The sequence below is a fragment of the Nerophis ophidion genome, linkage group LG24 (genome assembly GCF_033978795.1).
Source record: "Nerophis ophidion isolate RoL-2023_Sa linkage group LG24, RoL_Noph_v1.0, whole genome shotgun sequence".
Lineage (NCBI taxonomy): Eukaryota > Metazoa > Chordata > Actinopteri > Syngnathiformes > Syngnathidae > Nerophis > Nerophis ophidion.
This window is the reverse complement of record NC_084634.1, coordinates 22,141,350-22,165,300: the sequence shown is the minus strand read 5'-3', so window position 1 is coordinate 22,165,300 and position 23,951 is coordinate 22,141,350. Positions and strand designations below refer to the sequence as shown.

General features: G+C 38.4%; 2 protein-coding genes and 1 non-coding gene across 3 annotated transcripts; 1 reads left to right on the top strand and 2 right to left on the bottom strand.

Annotated features, from left to right (window-relative positions):
* The first annotated feature begins 254 nt into the window (after positions 1 to 254).
* Positions 255 to 10,110, top strand: acat2 (acetyl-CoA acetyltransferase 2). Its single transcript, XM_061886418.1, has 9 exons — positions 255 to 415; positions 1,735 to 1,869; positions 1,961 to 2,142; positions 5,404 to 5,521; positions 5,589 to 5,732; positions 5,953 to 6,075; positions 9,196 to 9,350; positions 9,423 to 9,533; positions 9,591 to 10,110. The coding sequence occupies exons 1-9, from the start codon at positions 367 to 369 to the stop codon at positions 9,759 to 9,761; spliced, it is 1,188 nt and encodes a 395-aa protein (XP_061742402.1). The 5' UTR covers positions 255 to 366; the 3' UTR covers positions 9,762 to 10,110.
* On the bottom strand, positions 10,098 to 22,828 carry tcp1 (t-complex 1). The gene is made up of 12 exons (XM_061886417.1): positions 22,671 to 22,828; positions 22,156 to 22,241; positions 19,240 to 19,368; positions 16,343 to 16,440; positions 16,154 to 16,264; positions 15,245 to 15,426; positions 14,905 to 15,031; positions 11,907 to 12,082; positions 11,712 to 11,835; positions 11,446 to 11,638; positions 11,179 to 11,342; positions 10,098 to 10,425 (listed from the first exon to the last, which is right to left on the bottom strand). The coding sequence occupies exons 1-12, from the start codon at positions 22,741 to 22,743 to the stop codon at positions 10,212 to 10,214; spliced, it is 1,677 nt and encodes a 558-aa protein (XP_061742401.1). The 5' UTR covers positions 22,744 to 22,828; the 3' UTR covers positions 10,098 to 10,211.
* LOC133542629 (small nucleolar RNA SNORA29) lies at positions 22,334 to 22,471 on the bottom strand. Its single transcript, XR_009804202.1, has one exon. It is a non-coding gene; the product is annotated as a small nucleolar RNA SNORA29 (small nucleolar RNA).
* Positions 22,829 to 23,951: the final 1,123 nt, after the last annotated feature.

Sequence of the window (23,951 nt, the reverse complement as noted above, 5' to 3'; positions counted from 1 at the left end):
TGATCAACTCAAAACAATGAATACATTATTGATAGTTTTTATTAAAAATCAAAATTCCTCGTATTATTTTATCTTAATACTGTTTAGCCTCACGAATTAATGAAATTAACATTTTATCTTAATTTTCTCAACTAGGTTAAAAGTGTAAACATAACATGAATACAGCATAACGCTTTTAAACATTGCAAGTTGTTCCTCCGGGACACAAGGTGGCGCTAGCGTGTTACACTCTAGCAACCAGTGAGTGAGTGAGTGAGCGAGTGAGTGAAACAGGACCTGCAGTACTTTCCACACAGCAGGAAATGATCATCATCATCAGGAGCAACAACAACAACAACCAGCTGCAGCAGCGGAATATCAGCGAACATGAACTCAAATCCTGTTGTCATCGTTTCTGCTGCGCGGACACCAATTGGTAAAGTGTATACATATTTAACACCATGTTCATTCAGAAAAAACAACTTCATTTGTTTGCAGCTTTTTTCCGCGTCAATCTCGCTGAACTGTGGTTCATCGTTCACATGACGTCTTTTTTTTTACCTGTAATTTTTTTATTTGGAAATAGTTATTTTGGTAGTGAGCTAGTAAGAATAAGAAATCGTAATTGAATCACCAGTCAGTACTTTAATGAAATTCTAGCATGCTGGCTTCCTATTGGTTTACTTCTGTCAGTGTAGGTCGAGGGCTAATGTTCGTCGCACCACCAAAGTGAGCCCACTTTGCAAATTTGATTAGCTTCTCATTTCAAGATTCTACTTCGTCTTTTTGACAGCTAAACTTTGGTTCGCCGTTCTCTCCTTTTTTTTCGATGACGTACCCATTCTATAGACAAGTTAAATCATGTAAGACGTGCTTAGAACTATTGGAAATTAGCTATCTGATATCAGCCGATGTGAGTTATTGAGTGATTTCATGACGTTTCCCCATGCTTATCTCCTATTGGTCGGCGTTTTTGTCCTGGACTTGTTCGAGCGCTGTGATTGGTTGGTTGACCTCGTCTCACGCAAGGAGCCCTTATTTGATTGGCTGCTCACTATATGCACCATATTAGAAGTGTTGCGTAACGAAAAGTGATCGCCAGTGTAATTTTTGAATATTTTCTAAAATGCTTCAAAACTCACCAAACTGGACACAAACATCAGGACTGGCAAAAATTGCGATCTAATAAAAAAATCAAACCCCAAAACTCAAAATTGCGCTCTAGCGCCCCCTAAGAATAAAACACAGACAAAACTGCTCCTAGGAAAAAAACACAGACAAAACTGATTTTAACTTCCGGTCGGAATGTCGGAGAGACGTGAAACAAAAACCTCTTTGTAGATCTCACTTACACCTGCATTTTAATAATTAACATCCTTCAGCAAAAATCAACAGGAAGTTGGCAAAAACCCCTTCAAAACAAAATGTTCCGAAAAAATGTCATTTTTTGCCAGTCTGTCGATGTTAAGATATTACCCCGAGTTGGTAAGTCTACCTGTTTGCTAATAGTAGCTACTATCCATCCATCTTCTAACGCTTTTCCGGGTTTGGGTCGCGGGGGCAGCAGCCAAAGCGGTCCCGTCTATCGCTGCTTGCAGCTTTAATTTTTGAATATTTTCTCTGTGATTAATCAAATAAATTATTTCCAAATTTAACGAAAAATAAATGCATGTTATGTTAATTGGAGTCTCTAAATTGTCCACAGTTGTACGTGTGAATAGTTTGTTTATGTGTTGGTCTTCTTTTTCTCCCCAGGGTCCTTCAATGGTTCTCTGTCTACAGTACCATTGCAGGACCTGTGTTCAGTGGTGATTAAAAATGTCCTAAAGCGGGCGGAGGTGATGCCGGAACACGTGTCCGAAGTCATCCTGGGCCATGTCCTGACGGCAGGTAATGTTGATATGGATGTCCAACACCTCACAAATAAATATAAAAATGATATCACTTGTATTTGTTTTTCATTTGATCTTGTGTGTGCCAGGTCATGGTCAGAACCCGGCGCGTCAGGCCAGTGTCGGAGCAGGCATCCCCTATTCGGTGCCAGCGTGGAGTTGCCAGATGGTGTGTGGCTCCGGGCTGAAAGCGGTTTGTCTGGCGGCTCAGTCCATCCAGACTGGGGAGTCCACTGTGGTGGTGGCGGGCGGCATGGAAAGTATGAGCAGGGTAAGACCGCCTGACCTTTCTCTTTTGAGGGCAATTTAATTCATTACAATATAGAATATATGATGAAGTTATGAAACCTCAGATATTTTATGAATATATTTTATACATTTTACAAGTAATATAGCATAAATTGATATATTGTTAAAACTAATACCAATATTTTGGCACTGGTACCAAAATGTTTTTTGATACTTTTCGGTACTTTAATACTTTTCTAAATAAGGGGGGCCACAAAAAAATGCAATATTGGCTTTATTGTAACAAAAAAACTTTAGGTACATTTACCATATGTTTCTTATTGCAAGTTTGTCCTTAAATAAAATAGGGAACATACAAGACAACTTGTGTTTTAGTAGTAAGTAAGCAAACAAAGGCTCCTAATTTAGCTGCTGATGTACGCAGTTACATATTGTGTCATTTTCCATTTTATTATTTTGTCCACATTGTTAAGGACAAGTGGTAGAAAATTAAATATTAATCTACTTGTTCATTTACTGTTAATATCTGCTTACTTTGTCTTTTAACATGTTCTATCTACACTTTGGTTATACTGTAATAATCACTTATTCTTCTGTTGTTGGATACTTTACATTAGTTTTGGACGATTCCACAAATTTGGGTATCAATCCGATACCAAGTAGTTACAGGATCATACATCGGAAATAATTCAAGTCCTCGTGTATCCAGGGACATATTTCCTGAATTTATAAACATACATTTTTAAAGGTGGTGTAGTACTGAATATGGTTCATTAATATTGCGGTACTGTACTAATACCGGTATACCGTACAACCCTAGTAGAAACAGCGACAAAGAAGCAAATAATTCATTAACTCGCCCCCAAAAATGTGGTAATGTTAACAAATATTAAATATGAATATATATAAATAAGGATGATCACATTTAAAGGCCTACTGAAATTAGATTTTCTTATTTAAACGGGGATAGCAGGTCTATTCTATGTGTCATACTTGATCGTTTTGCGATATTGCCATATTTTTGCTGAAAGGATTTAGTAGAGAACAGCCACGATAAAGTTCGCAACTGGAGAAAAGCCCTGCCTCTACCGGAAGTCGCAGACGATGACGTCACATGTTGAGGGCTCCTCATTTATTGACATTGATTTTAATGGGAGCCTCCAACAAAAAGTGCCATTCAGGCCTCTAAAACGACAATTTCCCCATTAATTTGAGCAAGGATGAAAGATTCGTGTTTGAGGATATTGATAGCGACGGACTAGGAAAAAAAAAAAAAAATAAATAAATAAAAAAGTTAAAAAAAAACTAAACGCGATTGCAATCGCGTTGCATTGAGACGGATTCATATGTTTTTAGAGACATTTACTAGGATAATTCTGGGAAATCCCTTATCTTTCTATTGTGTTGCTAGTATTTTAGTGAGTTTAACAGTACCTGATTGTCAGAAGTGTGCGTCCACGGCCGGGTGTTGACGCGCAGTGTCTCAGGGGAAGTCGGCGGCAGCTGTACGGGGAGGCAGAAGCTCAGCTGATATCCGGTAAGTGGCGACTTTTTAACCACAATTTTCTCACCGAAACTTGCTGGTCAACATGTAGTCGGGATCCATGTCCGCTGTGATCCATAGTAAAGTTTCACCTCCGTGAATTTTAAACAAGGAATCACTGTGTGTTTGTGTGGCTAAAGGCTGAAGCTTCCCAACTCCGTCTTTCTACTTTGACTTCTCCAATATTAATTGAACAAATTGCAAAAGATTCAGCAACACAAATGTCCAAAATACTGTGTAATTATGCCGTTAAAGCACACGACTTTTAGTTGTGTGTGTACGCAGCGCTCATATTCATAACAGCCCGTGACGTCACGCGTACACGTCATCATTACGCGACGTTTTCAAGAAAAAAGTCATGGGAAATTTAAAATTGCAATTTAGTAAACTAAAAAGGCCGTATTGGCATGTGTTGCAATGCTAATATTTCATCATTGATATATAAACTATCAGACTGCCTGGTGGGTAGTAGTGGGTTTCAGTAGGCCTTTAAGCTTGGTGGCATTGAGCAGAGCTCAAAAAGCACCTTTATTGCTGCCACCACCTTTCCGTGTGTACTGTGAAATAGCCACTAGAGAGCGCATTTTACTCTTCTGTGAATAGTAGGTGAGCTCTTTCACAATCAAATCGTGCTTTTTATTTATTCCGATCCTATATCCATTCAAAAAATTTCAGACGACTAATGAAAATTTTTTGGATTAAACTATTACTGATACTGTTGCGTTTATAATTTTTTTTCTTCTTTAGTGCTGAATTAAGTTTTGTACATCTTAACTGCTCTCAATTTCCAAGTATTGTAAATCGGGGTTTGGGTTAGGGTTGTTGTATTATCTTTTATTAAAATTACATTATGTGAATGTTGAAAATAACGTTTTAAAAATATATATTTAAAAGACACTTTTTAGGCAATCGCTGAATATGTAAGTCAGCAGCCTGGAGGAGCTTTTGTAACCCGCAGTCTGTTTTGAAAAGGTTTTATTAGGGGGCGGCATGGCGTAGTGGGTAGAGCGGCCGTGCAGGTTCGCTTCCCACCTACTGTATTGACATCCAAATCTCTGCCGTTGTGTCCTTGGGAAGGACACTTCACCCTTGCCCCCGGTGCCGCTCACACTGGTGAATGAATGATGAATGAATGATTTGTGGTGGTTGGAGGGGCCGTAGGCGCAAACTGGCAGCCACGCTTCCGTCAGTCTACCCCAGGGCAGCAGTGGCTACAAATTTAGCTCACCACCACCAGGTGTGAATGAATGATGGGTTCCCACTTCTCTGTGAGCGCTTTGAGTATCTAACAATTGAAAAGCGCGATATAAATCTAATCCACTATTATTATTATCATTAAACTATAGACCAAAAAAATATATTATGAAAATCGTGTTGAACCAAATTGTGAGGTGCCCTAACGATTCCCACCTCTAATGACTAGCATTTACGTACTGTCATATGCAAAATGAATACAAATGCACGTTATTTGGTCTTAAAAGTCTGTAACAAAAATTCTCTAGACATAAACATTCTTGTTCTCCTTGAATTCTGCCCACCAACAATAAATATTTGAACAGTTCTGTTGAACCTGTGCTATTTTTATTCGTCATACATTTTCAGTTTCCCTTTTTAATATACAGTACATGCCCCTAGATTGTTTGGTATATCTGACACAAAAACATATTTATAGATAAATGGTACTTATATAAATGAAATAATTCTTGATTTCAATATACAAAATAAAGTATTTATTCTCAGGCTCCTCACATGCTCCACATGAGAGCAGGAGTAAGAATGGGCGACGCCTCCCTCCAGGACTCTATGGTGGCCGACGCCCTGACGGACGCCTTCCATGGCTACCACATGGGCATCACAGGTGTGCGATTGTTGTGATGAAAAATGGAATTCATTAAACCTTTCAATGATTTATTTATTTTCCTCAGCGGAAAATGTGGCCAAGCAGTGGGGCATCAGTCGAGAGGCGCAGGACATGTTTGCGCTGGGCTCGCAGATCAAAGTAGAGGCTGCACAGAAAGCAGGATACTTCCAGCAAGAGATTGTTCCGGTGGTGGTTCCGTCACGGAAAGGTACACGCTCCCACTGCTCCTCAGTAGTGGGGCACTTCTGGAGCTTGTGGTGGATTCATTTTAGTCATTCATGTACTGTATATTATTTACGGTGGCTGTTACTATTAACTGTCTGGAAGACCGATAACATTCATTATATTTTGGCCCACAAAAAAATCCAAAACATACCTGGTGGCATACGTTGTGGTGATTGACAACTTTCTTTTTCTTTCCTCTTTAGGTCCTGTGGAGGTGACAGTGGATGAGTTTCCTCGCCATGGCAGTAACTTTGAGAGCATGTCCAAGCTCAAGCCGTGTTTCATCAAGGACAGCAGTGGCACTGTCACCTCTGGGAACGCCTCAGGTAAGGACATTATTTTAATGTCCCAACTTTTTTTGCGCATATATATATATATATATATATATATATATATATATATATAGTACAGTAAGAAAACAACAAAATATATATTTGTTGGTTATTTATTTACCAAATTTGCAAACTATTTTACCAAAACAATTTTTCTTAGTGGAATATTTGATGTGAAGTAATCGGAACCTTGGATAGGTCAATAGTTCATAATAGCATTGGTTTTGATTAAATATGTTTTGAGCAATGACAGTTTGAAATAAATAAAAAAAAACAGCTATGTTTTATTAGTCAACATTGTAACTTTTTCTAAATTACATTTAACATTAAAGCTTTTTTATTTAACTTTTGTTATGTTTTTATTTATTTTAATAGTATTTTTAGAATGTGCCATGGGCCTTTAAGACATTTGCTGTGGGCTGCAAATGGCCTCCGGGGCACGCTTTTGACACCCCTGCTTTAGATAATAAAAAATGAAATCTGATAAATATATGGATAAAAAGCATATAGCCTGGCGACACATGCGCGTTTATCATAACTCTCTCACTCTCTCTGTCTCTGCCCCTCCCTCAAGAATGTTGCTGCGCACACAATTTGTTTTGTTTTTAACCCCTTCTTAACCCTGAACATACATTGAAAATACACGCAACCCTAAGTCAAAATGCCGGGCACTTGGGGACATTTAAGAAACTCCGCCCGGACAGCTCCTCAAAATAGGACATGTCCGGTGAAAAGAGGACGTATGGTCAGTCTCTCGTAGCCCAGTAGTTGCTAGCATGTCGTGTGTTGTGCCTCAGTGTGTATTTTTTACACAACGTGCGGTACTCTACTTAATATGTCCATGTGGAAACTCGTTCGGTACACCTCCAAACCGAACCGAAACCCCCGTACCGAAACGGTTCAATACAAATACACATATCGTTTCATCAAGGACAGCAGTGGCACTGTCACCCCTCGGAACGCCTCAGGTAAGGACATTTTAATGTCCCAACTTTTTTTGCGCATATATATATTATATATATATATATTGATCAGAGAAAAGTCCAAGTCACAGCAGTCTGTTGACTTCTTGTTTTCCTGAGAATTTACAATTGTTTTGATTTCACTTTCATTAACGGGGGAAATAAAAAACAATTCTAAATGGTTTTGAATGGTTTGTTCATTAAATTTTGCACTGTTTTCAGGTTGTACAATTTAATTTGCTAGATTAGGTCCAACATTTACAAAAAAGTTGTTAAAAGCGTCAGTTATCCCTTTAGGGTCATTTATAGTTAGATTATTTTCTAGGATGTTCCTTGTGTCATGTTTTTTTTTTTAATGATGCCATTTAAAACTTTCCACGTACCCTGGATGCTATTTTTATGTTGTTCTAATAGGTTACAGAAATATGTTCGCTTGCAGTGCTTTATTATTTGTGTTAACTTATTTTTGTACGTTTTATATTTGTGTTCAGTTTCTTTGGTTCTGTTCTTTAAATGTCTTCTGTAAAGATAATTTTTCTTTTTGCAAGACTTCAGTATTCCTCTTGTGATCCACGGTTTGTGTTTTTTAATTGGACAGTGCTTATCGTACAGTTTTATGAAAATATTAAGAAAAGTTTCATATGCCTCGTCCGGGTCTGTGGAGGTATAAACCTCCCTCCAGTCTTGGGCACATAACTCAGACTTGAATGCTGCCATAGTTTCGTGTGTTTGATGTCTAATAAATCTATATTGGACAGCTTTTTTATCTTTTCTCCTATCAAAGAAATCGTGGAAAATGCTGAATACAGGTAGATGATCACTTATGTCATTAAATAGTAATCCTGCTGTTATTTGATTCTCCGGTTGATTGGTGAAAATGTTATCGATCAGTGTGGCAAAGTCTACGGTTATTCGGGTTGGTTTTGTTATAAGGGGAAATAAATTATTACTGTACAATCCTGTCATAAAATCTGTTGTTTTGGTACTGTCCATGGGATTCATAAGATTAATATTAAAATCACCGCACACAATATGGATTTTATTTGACTTACTAAATAAATAATCAAGTTTTTCATTGAATGTATCCAGAAATGATCCAGGTGTTCTATAGACACAACTGACGTTTATTTTTTTTTATTTTTCTACTTCGATTTCTACAGTTATACATTCAAATACTCCAGCAATAGCAGTAGATTTGCTGTCAATCTTCCAACATTTTAAATCTTGATTTACAAAAAGTGCAACTCCTCCTCCCCTTCTTTCAACTCTGTGGTGAATAATTCATAACCATCCAATCTCATTTCACAGCACTTATCGTCGAGCCAAGTCTCTGAGAATGCAACACTAATTTTTTTTAACTGGCTCAAATATTCATTAATATTGTCGAGATTTTTAAACAAGCTTCGGCTATTGAAGTGTATTACAGTAAATGATTTGTCCGTATTCACACATTTAAATTGTTCATCTGTGTAGTACTCACAATTTCTGGTAATATTATTGTAAAGATTGCAATCTGGATCTATATCACTGCCAAACTCATTTAATTTACAGTTATAAATGATATTGTCATAAAAGTCTAGTTGGGTATAATTATTATTACACAATTCACTACTATAAATAATATCAGTACTTCTACGTTCAATTTCCTTATTACCAATGTTGGTAAAGATATTTTTCTATTCACATTCCATTTTATTTTTCTTTGTACAAATGACACATTTGTATCCACCTCCAGTGAAACGTGCATACAAACACACACACATATGATCATACAGTTCAGGTCTTAAACTCACTGTGACTCACAAACACAGTTTGTTGATGGGATCGTTATGGAGAGTCTTTATACGCCTGGATGTAGCTGTCAGCTTCGGCTACTAAAGCTGACAGCTACAGTATTGGGGACCCTTTGTTTAATAAGTTTAACTCATTTATGCTACAAGCTCTTAGAATTTTACCATTGGTGGTTAGGAGGCATAATTACCTAAAATATTTTTCAAATTGACATTAATTCAGTTGGCATGGGAAGAAAGCAAAGTCAAATTCCAGGATGAGTCTTTAAAATTAGCAATTATAATGGGAATGATTGGGGCCAAAAGAAGTCTTGAAAGAATGTAGTGTATTATGTTTTGATTTAACACGTTGTAATACTTAGGTATTAACGATGGAGCAGCCGCCACTGTGCTCATGAGTCTATCAGAAGCCTCGAAGCGAGGCATAAAACCCATGGCCAGGATTGTGTCGTGGGCCCAAGCTGGTATCGATCCAGCCATCATGGGAACTGCACCAATACCTGCCATCAGGAAAGCGGTGAGATTTTTGATGCACTCCAAAACGGCAAATGTGTTTGGACCGGGACATTCTTCAAACTTGTTCTGACAGATTGAAAAAGCAGGATGGGAACTAGACCAGGTAGATCTGTTTGAGATCAACGAAGCCTTCGCTGCCCAGTTCATTGCTGTGGCTAAGGAACTTGGACTAAGAGAAGAAAAGGTAAAAGCTGACGGTGTCAAAGTCCACAAATTATATTAACATGTATTTCTGTTTTAGGTGAATGTAAACGGGGGTGCTATCTCATTGGGTCACCCTGTGGGAATGTCTGGCTGCAGAGTGCTGGTGACACTTCTTCACACCCTGCAGAGGACGGGGGGCAGGAAGGGAGTGGCGTCACTGTGCATCGGAGGAGGGATGGGCATAGCCATGTGTGTGGAGAGGGTCTGACAGATCTTTAATTAGGTCATTTCAATTCTTTGCACCTGAGGTGTGCCAAATATTGCTACGTTCACCTGACAACAGTGACCTTGTTTTTGTCAATGTGCACTACGCAACTGTGACTTAATGCATTTGTCAAACAGTAGAATAGATAGATGTCTCCTACTTTAAAAGAGGGGCTGCATCAAGTCTCCACCCTGCGCTTACTTACACAAAAAATATATTTTACGGTCTGTTCTTACCTTTAAAAATCAAGAGATCTCCTCATTGATTCCTGTGCCATGCAGTTAGCACTGTCTCTATTGTACAATGCCCTGTAAATAGCCTGAAATGAAGCAATAAAACTTAAAGCAGTCAAGGAGTTTTATTAAGTGGGGGTAGAGAGACAAGTACACAGGCAAAGTGCGAAGCCTACATTGAAGCGACCATAAATGTATGAACAAGATTGACCTGTTAGCTCTAACCCTCTAGAGATCCTGACTGCACAGCATCTCTGTACGACTGGCCGCCCTCCTTCTGCTCAGGGAACAGTTTGATGAGGTCATCAATACGCAGGATGGTGATGGCTGCTTCTGTGGCAAATTTAAGACTCTTTGTCTTGACCATGGTGGGCTCATACACACCAGCCTGGCGGTTGTCCCTGGGCTTGCCGTTTAACAAGTCGAGACCGATCCTGCCAGACAATTGGTAAAATATACATCACTAACTGAGGCCAGTTGAGCCCACACGAACAATGCAAACACTCACTCACTCAGGTCACCAAGAAAAAAATGATGGTGCTGTCAGGGGACTGTGAATCTTTACATGCCTCACATTAAACATGGCTGCAATGATCACTGGAAACCAGTAATAGATATACATGCTACATTACACACTGTAGGATGCAAAAAGCCATGCTCATCCTAAACTGAAGAGGCAGATTGACGCAGCAACAGAAACAATACCAAGTATAATACACACCTATATGTAGTAGATCAATATTATCACAAACACGTGTTTTTTATTTTTGTTTGGTAATTTTACACTATTGACATGGGGATAATATGAATTCAAGTATGAGTACTGGTATAGCCAATACTACCCACTAATTGGTATTGGAATTGGCACAATATGTTACCACATACACCAGCAGCCAAATTAGAGGCTTTTTAACCGGTTTTGAAATGCTTCTATTATCATTTATAAACCAAAAAATATTTAGTGATGTATTTGTTATATACCACAATATAAATTGCAATATAAACGGAAATATAGATTTTTGGCCATATCGCCCACCCCTACTCTGCAGTTAAGCAAATAAACTTCCACAGCTACTACAGTATATGCATAAATATGTTGTGTTGGACATCATGTTTTAATACAACAGTCAAACGACAAAGGCTGACCAACAAAGTTTGTGTTGTATTAGAAATATGAAGACACTCACCACTTGAGATTTTTACGTTCAGGATTAACTTGAGCCTCGTTGTGGAAGGCCCGCAGCTTGGCCACCAGGTCGGTAGAGTCCTGCGCTGCATTCACTGCCAGTGTTTTGGGGATGACGAGGAGAGACCGGGCAAACTCTGCGATGGCCAACTGTTCTCGGGAACCCTAATTAAACAAAAGACATTTGCAAATATGTCTGATCAAGTCCAGTAATATAATTTGTTCAAGTCCAGAGATATAAAGACATCAAGATTGTCCTGGTGCTTACCATGCTAGTAGCATAATTCTCCAGATAAATTGACAAGGCTGCCTCCACAGCGCCCCCTCCTGGGACCACAGACTTAGATTCCAGCACCCTCTTCACCACACAGAGTGCATCATGCAGGGAACGCTCCATCTCATCACACATGAAGTCGTTAGCACCGCGCAGAATGATGGAGGCTGACGTGCGTGCTTTGGTACTAAAAATACCAACAGGTTAGAAACATTAGATGTTCACACTTCCTGGGTGGCAGTATAGACTAGAAGGATTACTTCTTGACAAGGATAAGCTCATCATCACAGATGCGTTCCTGGACGACCTCTTCAGCCTGGCCTAGCATCGTGGCTTCAAATGTCTCTTCTCCCTCCAAGTTAGTCAGAGATGGACAGAGGGTGGCTTTGGGACACACAAAAACCATCATATCACTAAATATGTACAGCTAACTAAAGCAGATTTCCTCTTCTTACCACCCGTAGCCTTAGCGATGCGTTTGAGGTCCCTCTTGAGAACTCTTCTTACTGCCATGGCACCAACATCCACAAAATACTTGAGGCACATGTCATCAATGCCACCGGTGGTCAAGACCACATTAGCCCCGGACGCCAGAATCTTCTGGATCCTCTCCTTGGTGATGTCAGACTCCCTGGGACAAACATTAAATATATTAATAGTTTATATTGGTTTATGTCTAAATTGTTATTTGCATTTACAGGCAAGGTCAATACTTCCCTGCTGATCAATTTTAAGCACGTCTTGTTATAACAATTTCTTTTAGCAATATCTACGAAACACCACTAGGTGACAGTTCCACTCTGCAAAGTTGTTTGTTCTGCTCCATTAGTTGTTCATCAATCATTCTCAAAGAGAATCAGAATCACAAATATTTTATTAATCCAGAGGGGAAATTTAAATTTTCAGCACAATCCCATTCAAAATCAGAAAAACAGAGCAGGATCGCTGACGGGTCTGCCAACTTCCGGCGCCCCTTACAAAAAAGGTGAGATACAAAAAGACAACAGCCCATTGAAGACATTTAAAGAGCAGAGCTGATGCAGCCAGCCACTTCTACATACAGCTATGAATATAAAGTAAAAGAAAACATTTACACGGGTAGTATATACTGCCGTTTTAGTATAAAGGCCCTGCATGAGATGGTGACTTGTCCAGGGTGTACCCCGCTGAGATAGGCTCCGGCACCCCCTGCGACCCCGTAAGGGACAAGCGGTAAAAATTAGATGGATTAATAGTTAAGCTTATATGGTAGTTTAGAAAAATAATAAAATGATTATGGGTGTCGAATTAATTACAATGATTAATATTTAGCGTGTTACATTTTTAAATCGTGTTAATCAAATTTTTAACCTATAACGTTACTGTAATGAGGCAAGTTTTGTCACCCGCTTCTTGTGCTTGGCTGACAGTGGGGCTGGGCAATATAGCTGTTTTACCCGTATTTTTTTTGGAAAGAGATATATGTATTTGAGACAATACCGCCATCTTTTGATGTGCTTTTGTTGTGGCCGTTTGCTTTTCTCTGCGGCTTTGGCTCGACTACGCCCCTGCGAGTTTACATAGGCTTCTCTGACGCAACACAAGCTTTTCGAAAGAATATAGTGGCTCCAGTGCCGACCTCTCAACTCCTGAGTAATGCAATGTTTAGTCACACATACACCCATTTGTATTAGAACCTATATCTATCCATGTGACGACCATCACTAATTATTATTTTAGCAACTTAGCCCAGCAGCTCCTCTTTGTTGCTCGCTCGGTGTGTCAAATGTTTAGCAGACTCCTTGGCTTGAAAGTTCCTCTCCCAATAGCAAGTTTGGACTAACCTAATATAGCAGCTGGGTGGCGGAGTAGGTTCAAACCGAACAGTCAGTGGCCTTCACTGCAGTAAGCGAGTAGAAGAGAAATCCATCCCCGCGCACAAGCGTGAGGTTATAAACCTAACAATGAACAAATGTAACGAAAACGGCTTTGAAATAGTAAAGGCTAACTAATTATTTTAAAAATTAACAAGTTATGTTACCACTTACAACAAAAATAATCTGAGTACTCAACACTGGTTATCTAGCCTTAACACACTTAGGCAACCTTCAGCATGTCGCACGTTTTGTTTAGATAACGGTATATATATATATATATATATATATATATCGTATATCGCCATTCGGCCTAAAAATACCGGGACATCAGTTTTGGTCCATATCGCCTAGCCTGAACTGACAACAATATCGCCATGCGGCACAAATATGTAGACACAGCGAAAGAGGCCTCAGTTGTCAGGAAATGTTTTTTTCCTAATATATGTATATAGTGCTTTTCTCTAGTGACTCAAACTTTTACATAGTATAACTCATTACTTAAGTTATAAAGTAGTGTTTTTTTTCCTACCCATTACATGAGCTATGGCGTAGTGGTGTTATGCCTGGCATCAAGCTGACTTTATACTATTATAACTTATCTATGCATCAATATAGTGATAGATGTACAATGATGTGTACATTATATTTACAATGAAATCTAACTTACATGAATACAAATGGTATTTAACCACCGTGCGCATCATAAATCACACACATGTATCCTAGTGGACAAAATTAGATTGTAAATAACTTCATGTTCAATCGTTAAATAAGTTTTAAAACACAAGATAATGTCACACATTTATGTATGTGAACTAATAAGCTGTGTTGGACAGGAAAGGCAATTGAAGCCAGCATTTCTTCTGATCCGTTTTTACAAAGTTTAACATCTAATTGTGACAAATTTATCAAAAAACGAAATTTGTTAAATTTGTTCTTGAACTATTGGTAACAAGCTAGCACTGATGCACTGATGTATCGTCAGTTGTATTTCCATCCATCCATTTTCTACCTTTATCTTATATTATCTGAAACATAGTTAAAGTAACAAGTTCAACAACTAATACTTACTGCTCAGAAAATTGTTTTTTATTAAATAACTTTATATGGACTGAATCTTGACCTGATTTTAGTAAATAAAACAGACTAAATAATTGATGAAATTATTTATAAAGTCACTTTCTTGTTTAAATACCTATCTTAACGTAATTAATTTAAATGAAAATACCTAAAGTTGTGGGTGTTTTTCTGCATTTTTTTAGGTGAGATTACGGATCATAATTGCTCATGTTAATCACTTGACAGCACAAAGAATGTTACATAAAACAGCTAAGGTTTAATGATGAAAAATGTTTTAAAATTAGAACTTGGAAGTCAACTAGTCTCACAACACCAGTTGTATTTGACAGCTAATCTGCTGCCAACGTTAGTATAATGTTACAGCCCCACAAAGTAGACCAACAATTAACACTGTTGCCTTTGAAATTAAGGGGCTGTGGTTACTTTTTCCCACGCGTATCACTGTGTAACTATTGGTTAAGTAACACAGCAAATTGAAATGGGATGATTTCCTAAAGAGCAAAAAAGTTTATCAAACCTTTGTCGAATCTGGTCAAGCTTTTCTGGGTCATTGATGATGACTTGGACCCCCATCTTCATTTTGGTCTTCTGCAGACTGAAGTCCAGGCAGGCGATCTTGGCGTTGACAACACGCTTTACCATGCCTTCGCACAGAAGGAAAAAGTTTGCGCATTTAAGAGTTTGCTATAAAAGTTTGACAAAGGGTGTCAAACTTGTCTGAAAAGAAACGCCACGAGAGACGTTGCTAGCCACCCTGAAAACAATTTTAATGTATCCCACGCGTATCACTGCATGTGTCACTGTATTGAATATAGCAGCAAAAAAATGGGAATGGTGACAACTCAGAGCAGACGTACCTTGCGAGCCGACTGTGCAGTTCACTGCATAGCCGTTAACCAAGAAACTCTCTTTCTGGCTGCGACCGTGCGCTTTCAGCACGTTGACAGAGTTGATGGGATATTTGGCAATTCCCTTCGCGTCCACAAACTTGACAGCGAGGGCAGCATCCACCACCATGCTGGCGAAGAAGTCTGCATCACTGAGGTACCGGATTAAGGCTGCAAATATCACTCATTAACTCTGTAGGTAACACATTATAAGTAGGGTTGCGCGATATAAATTATGGTATATAGATTTGGCCGACAATAGACTTTAATACTATTGTTATATCATGATAATGCCTGTTGTTATATCATGATAATGCATGTTTTAAGTCAACAATCCTCGCCTTCATGGTGGCAAATCAACGGCCTCTTACAAATATCATCCCTGGAAGACAAGAAATAGCTAAACATGACACACTGCTGTAGGATGATATGCTAACTGCTAATCGCAAGATAGAGCTCTTGAAAGTCAACAAAGTTAATTATCAGTACCAATATGACCCTTTTAACTACCTGGTATTGTATTGATACACAAATTAGAAGTACCGCCAAAAAAATAATGTGAAGTATTAAAACATAACAATAAGTTCTTATTATATTTTAACAGACGTGTAGATAAAACCAATGTAACAGAAAGTAACCATATATTAACATTTGCAAGTAGATAAATAGTTTTGACAAAATATTACAGCTAGAAATTATGCAAATGTTACTGCATATGTCAGCATTGAATTTAAGAGCCTTGGTAACCTGTTTTGAAATCTATTATATTTTACATACCAAACCATATATCTTGACAGGAGGCTGCAATATATATTGTGATATAGATTTTAGGCCATATCGCCCATCCCTACTTCATATCTGACATAGCAGAAAGGATACACTCCAATGATCTTAGAGGACATGGAGGTCTTGGCGGCGTTGAGTAAACACTCCCTGCCCAGGTCGTCTGTCCCGATGGTGAGGTTTTCATTGATGTAGCGCACCGCCTCTCTGAACAAGAAAATGAACATTTGTCAGAGAATGGAGTCAGCAAAAGATGAGACTGCTATTTCAGTAAGGAAACCTTACTTGCAAGCCAGGCGGTATCCGCTGATGACTGACGTGGGGTGAATCTTCTGCTTGACCAATTCATCCGCGCTCTTCAGCAACTCTGCAGCAAGAATTACCTGGCAGAGATAAATATGGTTAATCAATTAGGAATTATATTTATGTCAATCAAACAGCTACATACTGTAAACAGTGTAAAAAGACTAATGGATTTCACTACATCGGCGAAATGAAGCAGGTGGGCAAATATATTAGGCCCAATTAGCTTGCTGCCTAAACGGACTGCGGTACAAATCAAAGTTACAGATGGTGAGTATAGCTGGGTAAAATAATCGACAAAGATCTTATTTTTTTTATAGCAATATTGATTCAAAAGGTATAATCTTGCTGTTCAAAACCTGTTTCGAGGCCATCAATCCATCCATTTTTCTAATGCTTGTCCCTTTTAGGGTCGCGGGGGGGTGCTGGAGCCTATCTCAGCTGCATTCAGAAGGCGGCGTACACCCTGGACAAGTCGCCCACTCATCGCAATGCCAACACTGATAAACAACATTCACACTCGCATTCACACACTAGGGCCAATCAACCTATCTCCAGGTGCATGTTTTAGGTGGTGAGAGGAGTCATTATTAATGAAAATAATGCTGCGTAGAGAAGTTACCATATAGTGGGTATGCATTGATAAACGGCACGTTGGAAAAGCGTTCACCCTCCATGAACTTTTCTATATTTTGTGACATTACAACTACATTTTATTGGAATTTTATGTGAAAGACCAACACAAATGGATGTACAATTAAAAGGGTGAAAGAAAATTAAACATGATTGTTTTTTTTATTTTTATAAAATAGTGAAAATGCCATTGTGCAAAACTAATCAGCCCCTTAGTCAATATTTTTTGGAACCACCTTTTGCTGCAATTCTTTTAAGGTATGTCTTTACCAACTTTGCACATCTAGTGCAGGCTTTCCCCCAGATTGCCACTAATAAATGTATATACATTGAATAAATGTATATACATGGTGGCGTGTCCAAAGTCTCTCCCCCCCTCTCTCTCTCTCTCTCTCTGGCTGGGCAATATGGCCTTTTATTAATATCTCAATATTTTTGGACCATGTCACGATACACGATAGATATAGCAATATTTTGCCTTACCCTTGAATGAACACCTAATGCATATATTCACACCAGAATGATGATTCAATGTGTCTACATTAACACATTATTCAATCAATCAATGATTATTTATATAGCCCTAAATCACTAGTGTCTCAAAGGGCTGTACAAACCACGACATCCCTGTCATTCTTGTTCATACTGTATTATTATAATGATCTGGAAATGGTCGCTTTGGCATTTTGTGGGTGTGACATCGCCGGAAGATGTTGACATTCAGTTTGAAACACTCTTCATTCTCTAGCGGGTGACTTTTACAAATTAGCAGTGCTGCTACTTTTTGTAGCAACGCTTTTGCCGCATAATTGTTCAACAAGTCCACAAGTATCCTCATTCACAACACGTTCTCTTAGATTTCCATCTAATGATACATGTTCACATTATTTATTGACTGTATCTAAAAAAGATGAAAAAACTATCTTAATTTAAATGAAAATATGAAATAGTCCTAAATGAAATACAATGACTTGGTTTATATTATTGTATATACTAGGTCATAAAATCAGTGTCAGTTGAGTCGGTCCATAGGTTGCCTGTAGGGATTTTTAATGTCCAGCAGATGTCAGTATTTAGTGACAGAGTATTGACACAGTATCAATACAGTTTTGCAATGTAGATAGATAGTACTTTATTGATTCCTTCAGGAGAGTTCATTCAGGAAAATTAAAATGTGTCAAATCAATGTGTCGAAACGCTACATGACGCCTCATCAACCCATCACTACATACAGGTGAGAATAATCAAATCAAATTTGCCATATGCATGTGTTCCCTGACACACCATTATCATCATTTCATGACTGAAGCAAAAACATTTTAAACTTTTATACTGAAATAAATACACCTCTAACTCATTAAAATAAAGTATAGAAAAAAAACTACCGGCAGCAGTAAAGTTTAGATCCATGAAGGAAAGAAGAAAGTGAATGTATGTTTATAACTGTGTACATTTACATAAGCATACATTTATCATTTGTTTTCAATATGGTTACAAAAAAGTGCGACCCCATTTTTATGACTTGATGGGGTGCCTGGGACCCCATTTTGAAAATTCCTGACGCCAACACAGATAATTTATTATTTGTTTACAAAACTTATCAGCTCGGTTGGTAGAGCAGCCGTGCCAGCAACTTGAGGGTTGCAGGTTCGATCCCTGCTTCCGCCATCCTAGTCACTGCCGATAAGTTCTTGGGCAAGACACTTTACCCACCTGCTCCCAGTGCCACCCACACTGGTTTAAATGTAAAAATTAGATATTAGGTTTCACTTTGTAAAGCGCTTTGAGTCACTAGAGAAAAAGCACTATATAAATATAATTCACTTCACTTTCTTCTATACTACGTACCTTACCTCAATGTTAGGTCACCTCACCTCTAAATTAAAAAAAAAAAAAATTAATGCTAATCCACCTTTTTCTCCAAACAAGAATTGATAAGAGAACCGTTAAGGAACTTAATCGTTGAGCATAATCAAATGTGGAATCAGAACCTGAAAAATCTTATCAATTCCCATCCCTAACAATCACGCAATCATGTAATCGCCCAGCCAATACTACACATTGCAGTTATATACTGTTCCATCCTTTCATTAGAGGCAGCAGAAAAATGGCTGCTTGGCCTCTTCAGACACAGATGGGGAGCAGTTTATCTCTCCTGTTAGCATAACCACACAACCGCGGTAATCGGCAGATGTGCAGTAGTAAAACAGGAACAATGTGTGAATGGCTGTCGTGAGGTCACTCACCACCGAAGTGGTCCCGTCCCCAACCTCCTTGTCCTGCAGGTCAGCCAGCTCACAGAGGACCTTAGCAGCTGGATGCTCCACTTCCAGCAACTTCAGAATGGTTGCGCCGTCGTTGGTGATGGTCACGTCCTAGCAGATCAATTAACATAATTAATCACTGGTGTTACCATATCTGATTTATTGTGTAGAAATATGAGGAAACAACTACAAATGTGCACTTCATTCACTAACTGTGTTACAAAAAAGATCTATAAGAATAATATATCATGTTGGATATAGAGTAAATACAAACCCTTTAGTAAATCACAATTATTGAAATTCAACGATTTGGTGCATTTGCAAACAGCTAAAATTATGTACAAAGCAAACTATAACCTGCTAATCAAGAATGTACAAAAAAATCTTGTCAACAAAAGAGAAATATAACCTTAGAGGAAAATCTAATTTAAATCATATGTATGCACGTACAACACTTAAAACCTATAGCATATCTGTATGTGGAATTAAATTATAGAACCGATTAACCAAAGAAATGAAACAAAGCACCAATATGATTTAGTTAAAGAGGCTGTCCCAAACTATACTGTTCACAAAGTACACAGAACAAGAATTATGAACATCCTGAACCTTTTTTCCCCTTTAATGACAAAATTGAGAGAAAGATTATGTATATAATATTTGTAAGCTTACTATGTTATAGTATTTGTTCACTGTTCTGTACAGAGAACAAGGAAATTGGATTAAATTGCTATGGTATGAAAAGGGTTAGGAATAGGGCTGGGTGATATTTGGCGGGTTTGTCTCTGTGCGATATAGAAAACGACTATATCGTGATATTCGAGTATACTTTCTCACACAGTTGCTTTACGCTGCAGGCATTACACTACAGGCTCTTCTCAATCTTTCCTGTTTCCTTCTCACAGACAGCAAGCGCACCTTCTTACATACGTCACATACTGTCACGTCATACGCCACATACATATACCCTCTTGCGGAGCAGAGAAGTAGCAGTATGGGTAACGTTAGCTGTGGTGCGAGTTGTAATGCGAGAGAAAGACGGTGCGAATCTGGTAACAAATGAAGGAATAATTAATTCCCAAGAAACAGCAGAGAGACCATCGTCTAGCGGTAGTTTGGCTTCAAATGGGAATATGTCGAACAGACAACCGGAATTTGTCAAGTGTGGGGCTAAAGCGTTGCTAGAAAAAGTAGCATTACTGTTAATATGTAGCATAATTTCAAAAGTCACCTGCACGAGAATGAAGAGTGCTTACGCCGCATTTCAACATCTCCATTCGGTGCAGCACGCCCATAAAATCATGCACAAAAGTGCACTTTATTTGTTTTAAACTATTGTAGTGGCGTTCTGTACAAAAAGTGTGTTTTAATTTAGTGTTGTTTTGATATGTCATCTTAGTGACATCATGCACAAAAGTGCACTAATAGCTCCTTTTAAAATGTCTTTGACAATCTTGCACTTTCTGTTTTGGAAATGACAAGAATGTTTGTGCCACTGCTTAATAACTGTTTAATAAATACAGTTTTGGTCAACTGACTTAGTTGTGATTTCCTTCTCTGCATGAAAGTTTACATTGAGCACATAATGCAGTATGAACAAGAATGTTTCAATGTAGACACAGAATCATCATACTGCTGTGATTATATGTATCAAGTGTTAATTCAAAGTTAAGGCAAAATATCGAGATATATATTGTGTATCGCGATATGGCCCTAAAATATTGAGATATTAAGAAAAGGCTATATCGCCCAACCCTAGGCAGGATTATATAAACTGCTTCTTCCTGCTCCTTTTTGGACGTGCAATGCAGGATACGATACAATTAGGGTGACCAGGTGTCCGGATTTAGGCCGGACAGTCCGGATTTTTAATGCCCTGTCTGGCGTCCGGCGCAGCATCAAGCCGGACACTTATTTGGTTAACAACATTGGTTAAAAAAGTAAACAAGGGTCCATGTGCTGCTACGGCATGACATTGACAGAAAGTTAGCATCATGCAAAAACGCAAGACCTTGTTTAATTCTGAATGGATAAAATAATAAAATGAATAAATAAATGGGTTGTACTTGTATAGCGCTTTTCTACCTTCAAGGTACTCAAAGCGCTTTCACCCTACTTCCACATTTACCCATTCACACACTGATGACGGGAACTGCCATGCAAGGCGCCAACCAGCACCCATCAGGAGCAAGGGTGAAGTGTCTTGCTCAGGACCCAACGGACGTGACGAGGTTGGTACTAGGTGGGGATTGAACCAGGGACCTTCGGGTTGCGTACGGCCACTCTACCACTGCGCCACAACGTCCCTAAAAGAGCACGAATTTATAACGAAAAGAAGCCGAGACTCATCCCACGGCTTCTGCACACTTTGTCGATGTGATGTCGACGTAAGTAGTCAGGGGAAAGCTGCAAGTTTGTTACAATCTCTTTTGTTGTTTATGTAAAAGGTTATTCAGGCTTTTGTAAAAAAACATTTTTTTTTTCATTATATATGTTACCTGTTAATTGTTTACATTTAAGTCCACACATGTTATGCTTTGTGGACCTCTACACTTAAAAAGATTAATCTCAGTGGTCGCTTTTTGGACACCACAATGTATTGAATCAATACAAATACTGTTAAACACTTGACTTTAATATTTTTTCCGATTCAGCCACACAAACATCATCTTTAAACCACTCAAAACTGTACTATAAATAAGAGTATACCAGAGTCCTATGTACGCCATAGTCATTTATTGATATGTCGCATAATGTCCCCCTTTTTGGTGTCATGGAAATGGTCACCCTAGATACAATGTAATCATTGTATCGTATCCCTGTTCGAAATGAACTGAAACTGAACTAATATTTCCTACATAAAATACTAAAAAAGGGTGTGTGATGACTGCAACTGACCCCAATGTCGTCCACTAACATCTTATCAAGGCCCACTGGTCCAAGGGAGCTCTTGACAATGTTAGCAATCGATGCTGCGGCCATGACTGGAATGACAAAGAAAATATTACGTCAAACTAAACGGGCAATACAAACAAAATCATACACATTCAGTAATGAAGACAGTTTCCATTATTGTAGTTCCATTATTTGTCATTTTATTGGGTGAGGAAACACAGATGTAGCCACACCTTCAGACCATGACAAGAGTTTTTCTATCCCATAAGATTAGCCATCCATTCATTGCAACACGGATGGAAGGCACTGAAATGGGATTGGGAAAAGATAATACTTGGTGGATATCTCAGTGTTGTTCTAAATAAACACAAACCGACGCAAGCGAGCTTTAGCATTTAGCCTCGCACGTGTGCGATACATGGAAAAAAGGAACGGGCTCTGTTGGCGGCCATTACAGTGCGCAGACAGTTATAAGATATGAATTGGAAATATTGAGGAAAAACACTCAAAAGCCTCACCATTTTGAGTGCGAACAGACTCGCCGGTTGTTCTCTGGCCGAACACGTTTAACGGACCTTCTAATAGCGACATTTTGGACCACCAGCGCACCAGCAAGAAGAAAGGAAAATGTGCCGCAATGTATTGTGGGTAAGCCGGTTCATCGGAAAATTCGAGAACACAAAAGCTACCATGCCTTTCCAAATACAAAAATGAAAGCGTTTCTATTTTATTTTCAAATACATAATTGCAATTCGACTTGGCTGCATGAAAGCAAACACTTAAGTAGAGCGCTCGTATGTTTATTTGGTATACTTTTGAAGAACTACATTTCTTTTAAAAATACAATTCTTCTTCGTTTGTTTTCTACATTTGACATTGCACCATCTGCTGGTTGTTACGTATAATTGCAGTCGTCGACTGCAACAGTTTCACTGCTCAAATGGGGGTACGTGTACCCCAGGGGGTACTTTAAGGTATGCCAGGGGGTACGTGAGATTTTTAAAAAAATATTCTATAAATAGCAACAACTCAAAAATCCTTTATTTATTGAATACATAAACTGTGAAAAGAAATGCAATAAAGCAATATTCAGTGTTGACAGCTAGATTTTTTGCGGACATGTTCCATAAATATTGATGTTAAAGATTTCTTTTTTTTTTTTGGAAGAATTGTTTAGAATTAAGTTCATGAATCCAGATGGATCTCTATTACAATCCCCAAAGAGGGCACTTTAAGTTGATGATTACTTATATGTGTAGAAATCTTTATTCATAATTGAATCACTTGTTTATTTTTCAACAAGTTTTTACTTATTTTTATATATATATTTTTCAAATATTTCAAAAAAGAACCCTACAAATGAGCAAGTATTTGCACTGTTATACAATTTAATAAATCAGAAACTGATGACATAGTGCTGTATTTTACTTCTTTGTTTCTTTTTTTCAACCAAAAATGCCTTTCTCTGGTTAGGGGGTACTTGAATTAAAAAAATGTCCACAGGGGATACATCACTGAAAAAAGGTTGAGAACCACTGCTCTAGGCCGTGCAGCTGTTGATCCATTTTGTCTGTTAGAACAGTGTTTTTCAACCGCTGTGCCGTGGCACACTAGTGTGCCGTGAGATACAGTCTGGTGTGCCGTGGGACGTGATCTAATTCCACCTATTTGTGTTAAAAATATTTTTTGCAAACCAGTAATTATAGTCTGCAAATGATGTGTTGTTGTTGAGTGTCGCTGCTGTCTAGAGCTCGGCAGAGTAACCGTGTAATACTTTTCATTATCAGTAGGTGGCAGCA